Source organism: Henckelia pumila, chromosome 2 (genome assembly GCF_033568475.1).
Source record: "Henckelia pumila isolate YLH828 chromosome 2, ASM3356847v2, whole genome shotgun sequence".
In the NCBI taxonomy this organism is placed as follows: Eukaryota; Viridiplantae; Streptophyta; class Magnoliopsida; order Lamiales; family Gesneriaceae; genus Henckelia; species Henckelia pumila.
The window spans coordinates 3,273,484-3,279,597 of record NC_133121.1 but is presented as its reverse complement, the minus strand read 5'-3'; the positions used below and the strand labels follow the sequence as shown (position 1 = coordinate 3,279,597).

Below are 6,114 nucleotides of genomic sequence, written 5' to 3'. Positions count from 1 at the left end.
GGCATATAGAACTCGTATGGGTGGCAGAAAAACGACGGCGAGGCAAGAGAATTAGACGGTGGCGGGAAGAACGGTTGTGGGGACGCGGAAAGAAAGGGCGAGACGAACTGCGGCGGTTCTGGGGCGACGGCGGCGAGGGTTTTGGGGCAGTATTCGGGTGCAAGAGGGTTCAGGGGCTTGGAAGAACTCGTTGTGGTTGGAGGAACCATGATATATTATACAGATTTGACTGTGGTATTGATCGATGTGAGTAATTACAGACGCAAGTAATGAAGCTTCAGTCGACGAAAACACCGGACAAAAGATTTTGTTTCTCAGGTATGAATAATTTTTGTTTTGGTAATGGTGATTGCTATTTATAGACAGCGAAAAAGAAGAATCCTATCAGGATCTGGATTATTGATTAATTAAAATGTTTGATTATTATCCGCATTATTCGAATTTCGAACAGCACTCCTATTAAGTTTCTATTTTGTTTTTTTAAAAAATACAATATCTTACCATATTTGATAAAGTTGTACGTGTTAGTTACATTAATTGATATCTAATAAAGGTTTTTTTTTTAAAAAAATATTCGATATTATAAATGACAATTTTATCTTCAATGTCTATCATTACAATAAATTATAAATTCAAATGCAATGTGTGTGATAGGCCCGAGTTAGACATCCAATTGCTTCATATTATCGTAATGTTTTGTAAGAAGAATCTCCAAATTATCTGCCTAGTGTACATAAAACTAAAACAAAAATAAAGGAAATAAATTAAAATTATTTAAATTTTACTGTAATTTTTCTCGAACCGTTTCATAGGTTAATTTTGTAAGATGAATATTCAAGTCGAATCAATTCATAAAAAATATTAAATTACAGCTTTTATATAAAAGTATTATTTTTTATTTCAAATATATCAAATTTTTTAGTTAAGTTATTGAAATATTGTGTAATATGCTAATTTGAAAATATATATGCGTAATGCATTTTGATATCAGTTAAAAGTCTGATTTCCAGTATTGATCGATCGAATCATCTCAGACGATTGCACAAGAAACTCACTCTTTAAATTTAGAGGGAGCAAATTTGTTTTTCCTTTGTGTGCATCAGATCATCGGTAAATGTCACTATATCCACCGTGTGATTATATATACAATTCTCACCCCATTGTAGCTGTAGGTTATAATTCAAAATTTGGTATTTAAACGCAAAACCCAATTTCCTAAGTTGTAATTATAATAATAAAAAATTATCAAGTAAACATTGATTCGCAATATTAACAGACCTGGAATTAAGGAAAAATTGTTTTTTTAGTTCTGTATGTTTGTCATTTTGAGATTTCGATTTTTTATATTTTTAAATTTCAGTTTTAGTCCGCTATCTTTTTTCAGTAATATAGTACTATAAAATAAACAACAATTGGTAAAAGACGATTGCTCGTAAAGTTGCTTATGCTTAATCTTGTAATGGATTGATTGCTCTTAATATATATTAAATAATATCACAAGTTTAATTTTCCGTAAAAAAAATAATTCGATAAATTTATCAATGATGTGAGTATTTATTTCCGAATTGATTGATATACGTACATGTGCAACAATGTATAAGATTTGTTATTCATGAAAAGAAAAAAATTATTTACGAACAAATATTCGAAAAATAAATTATATAATTCAGAATTTGTTTCAAATTAAAGCAGGAAATAGACCATATTCCATTAGTTAGTGGATCCCAATGTGAAATATAGTGAATCAAGATGCACCGTGCTTACCATTTCCCTGTCTCTCATTCTAGAACAGCACAGGAGGAGGAGAGTCTTACATTCAATGACTTTATACAAAATTATACATTGCCCCTGGCTAGGGTGGGCTATCAGCGCCTTTCAGGGCTAATAATGCAGCTCCATAGGCAGCTTCTGTTTGAAGTGCACTTCGCACTGGCAGACCAAGCACCCTCTCTCGTATAGCGATCCACTTCTCGTTTTTGGACCCGCCGCCCGCAGTGAACACTTCTTCAACTGGGGTTGCACCTAATTCCTTCAGTAAGTTGTAGCCCTTGGCCTAAATTAAATGCAAGGCATTTACATGGTGAAGTTCTCTTCCATAATAATAACCAAGGAAAAAGGCTAACTGTAAAGGCAGAAAGAAAAGGGTGGCTTCTTCACCTCAATTCGGGCGATGGACTCAAGAATGCCATGCAAGTACTCGACGTCACTTGCCGGGCGAGGATGCAATCTGATTATCATAATTTAACACAGAGTAGCTTCTAAGATAGCAGTTTTGAGGTAAATGACTGATAGAACCCACATGATAAACATAAAACGTGATTTATATTCCTCCGCATTGAACCTATGACATTTGCAAAACCACGAGCAGAAAAAGAATAGTATTGATGCATGAAAGGATGAATAAAAGCATATTCCGAATTCTTCATTGCCATTTCAAGTTTCAACAGTCAACACATTGTATTTAGTTTAGTAGTAGCTGTTTCGAAATAACTGCATTTCTTTTCAGAAGATGGTTGAGTATTCTTTTGTTTTTGTTCCATCCCCAAGTCACTCAACTTATGAAGCCTCATTCGGTCATTCTTGTAGTGAACCAATTTATTTAAAAAACATCGGGCCATTTTTATTTACACAAGGAATTTCGGCTAATAAGGGGGCAAGATTTTCACAATGACGCTTGTTATTGCTCTTATAGAGAACAGAACGAGTTCTTAGCTCTTACCTGGGTTCCATTTCAGGGTCCGCTACTGGAAATCTTTCCCCAATATCTTGGAGAGGGTAATAGTCAAGAGGAGAGGCTTCAGCAGAATTTATCTGCTCGCTCAGTTTCTTCAGCTGTTCATCTGTAAAAAATTGTCGGAGGACAGCACCGCCTGTGTTGGAAGCTCCTCCAACGAGCCATTTATCATCGAGGCGATGACTATACACCCCAAAACGTGCATCTTCTACTCTTTGGGTGCTCAATAATTTTATAGCAAGTGTTGAACCCAAAGATGTGACCTGATCATGTAGAAGCAACAGTTTCCATAAGTAATCATGGAAAAGCATATATCAGAGAGGGGGAGTCACAAGTATAATAATTAAAACAATTATTTAGCTAATTAAAATAAGGATAGCCCAAAACTAAACATAGGAAAGACAGGAGCAACAAATCGTCCCTGACAAATAATAAAAATAGCTGCCCATGCGGCAAATTCATACGAAAACGAGGTAGCAAGATTCTCACAGCTTGTCCAGGTTGGCCAGCTCTCGCTGCAATAAAGGCTGCAATACTATCTGTGGTTCCAGTGCAAATAACACAATCCTTTGGGAAACCTACAGACAAATTAAATGTTTCTACGTTAAATTTTGGTCCAAATGCAGGGGAACTTCCAAGGAAATATCCAGAGGGAAAATTATCCGACAATATCCAATGAACGTCACAGGATTTTCAAGTTAAGGCAACATATTCTATGATCTAAAACATACCAAGTTGTGTTCTGATGATCTCTTTCATAGAACCAATGGTGGATCCGGGTGACTGAACAATAGGTAAAACACAAGAATATGGCTGAGCGAGAAGCCAAGGGGGATATGACTCTGTTTCTGGATCATAACCCACCTGTCAAAGTACTTAAAGAATCATTTGCAGATTACTATTTTTAATGGTATGCGGAAAAGGTTAAAAAATAAGTGGCCGTGCCCTTTACTCGGAAAAATCCGACCTTCAAAGCATTGTTGTAATCAGAAACTCCGAGTCTGCCATGAAGAAGCCACAACAACCAGTCTGCTTGATGCAACAACATTGCTGATTGTTTTGCTGACTTAAAAGAATTCCACCAATACACAAGTTTGCACAATGTTGAAGAACCAGAACATACTGTGTGGTTAACAGGAGCGATGGCCTTCACCAATGGCAAAGCCTCGGGACAACTCTCATTGTAGAGGAATGGTCTACACAAGGGTTCACCTGTTGTGCTACATGGATAAAAAAAAATTGGGTAAAAAGCTGAAACTAGAGTAGCAACAAAATAAGGAAGAAAATTCTCGTGAAAGTTTTTTGATAAAAAATTCAACCTATCAACAATGAGAGTTGTTGCAGAAGTACCATCCACGGAAATGGACGCAACAGCTGCACGAAGACTAACTGGGATATCTTCCAAGAGGGCAAAAAGGGTAGTTCTCCAAGATTTCACCCAATCTACGGCTTCTTCACTCTTTCTAAGAACACATTTACAAGCTTATGCATGCATCTTATAAAAGAAGCAGACCAAAAACTGCAACTAAAATGCCAACAGGAATACGAAGCTTAAATTAGTGCAGTAATGGCCCAAGAATTACCATATACAAGGGGTAATCCCTCTTGCCTTCGGCTTGTATGTTTCCATCCTTGTCAATCAGAGCATACCGAGCACCGGACGTCCCGAAGTCCATTCCAAGATAGAGTTTCCCCTCATCCTTAACTTCAGCGTCCATCATGTCCTTACTAGCCCTCACACTAGCAGTTCTTGATTCTAGCTTCTTAAATACGTTGAATCCCAACATTTTTGAAGTTAAAGTTCTTGGATAATTATTCCCTGTCACGTGGATTGAAAATAAATCACCATTTACAAATGGTTTTGTGTCTCCTTTGATCCCTTGTTCTTTGCCAGATTCAATGGACACTAAACAACATAGAGATTAGAGCAGCTGCTCCATTTTTCTCAAATTACTAAAAAATACAGCATCAATATTCAAAGTCGATTTGGACTTAGAGGGTGCACAAACAGCCAACTATTAACAACACAATAAGAAGACTTAGCAAGAAGTTTCTACGATCAATTTCCCCTACAGAAGTTATGCTCCATTTAATTAGAACTCAACCTTAAATTTAAATAAATTTATATCAGACGGAGAGCAAAATTACTGAATTTCTGAGATTTGGGCAGATGGATAAGCAACGAACACGAAGGATTGTGAAGTGAGGCCACCATTTCTTCCACCCAACTAGACTGGTGATCAAGTGAGATTTTAGCGGCATTTCATAGTTCTGTCTCCCGGGTTTTAAGCTAAAAGCGCATTTCCAAATTAGCAACTTTAATTTCTTAGGAGTAACGGGAATTTGTTGGTAGGCTGGGTAATTGGGCCTTTATTTGGGCCATATGGAATCCTAATTTTTTCAGTGGCTCGAAATCGTGTTCGCAAGATCTAATTAGGCCTTTATTCGTCCGTGACTCTGTGCAGCGACCAAATTTCACATTTCACAAAAGAACAAATATTCCAGGACTAAAATCACACTTTTTATAACACAATCACACTTTAATATAACACAATATGAAACCACTCGAGTTGTCCCCACAAATGAGGCCTAAAAGCACATGGTTAGTTGAATTTGGCCTAAGATTCTTTGAAGCAAATAAACATAATATATAAATAAAAAAATCAGCAAAATGAAAATCAATCAAAACCCAGAAAAAAAACAAACTTTATTTTCCCAAATCTAAATGAAATTTGGACCTAACATAAGACAGCTTTGCATGAAGCTGGTGAGGTCGTCCCCACAAACGCAACTTTAAATATCGTGTTTCCCTTTTCGACCATATTTAATGTCATCATCCTTTTAGGTTTGGGTTAGTTAAAAGAAAACTTCCCCTCTCTCCCAACATCTCAATATGTAATTCATAATTAGTAATTACTCCTTCATCTTTTCCCAACCGTTACATTAAATAATAAATCATAGTGTTCAGGAATTTAGGAATACGAATAGGTCGCCCCTGGAACTATTTCATTTATATCAGATTAGAATATAATTGGTCGTATACTTGTTCCTTTGGATTGGTTAACCAAAGCTTTTTGGCATCAAACAAACTATAATATATGGAGACTAAATCCGAAACATTTTATAATAATAATAAGTTATCACATCAACTTCAAGAAAAGTTTAAACAAAAACAACTTTGAAACATAAGCCACAACTCATGTCACCAACTATTGTATTTTCTTCAATTAATATAATATAATATAATATAATTAAATAAGCAGCTACCACTTTTAAATTTTAATAAAATATATTTTATATTCTATACGAAAGAATTTCAAAAAAAAAAAAAAAAAGAAGAAAGAAAGAAAGAAAGAAAGAATAAATAGAGAAATTAGAAA

The 6,114-nt window shown here is 35.5% G+C and overlaps 1 protein-coding gene across 1 annotated transcript; it reads right to left on the bottom strand.

Moving 5' to 3' along the window:
• Positions 1–1,696: 1,696 nt before the first annotated feature.
• On the bottom strand, positions 1,697–4,979 carry LOC140882704 (D-ribulose kinase). Its single transcript, XM_073288860.1, has 9 exons — positions 4,883–4,979; positions 4,318–4,553; positions 4,054–4,193; positions 3,702–3,954; positions 3,466–3,598; positions 3,224–3,312; positions 2,720–2,997; positions 2,158–2,227; positions 1,697–2,053 (listed from the first exon to the last, which is right to left on the bottom strand). The coding sequence occupies exons 1-9, from the start codon at positions 4,947–4,949 to the stop codon at positions 1,853–1,855; spliced, it is 1,467 nt and encodes a 488-aa protein (XP_073144961.1). The 5' UTR covers positions 4,950–4,979; the 3' UTR covers positions 1,697–1,852.
• Positions 4,980–6,114: the final 1,135 nt, after the last annotated feature.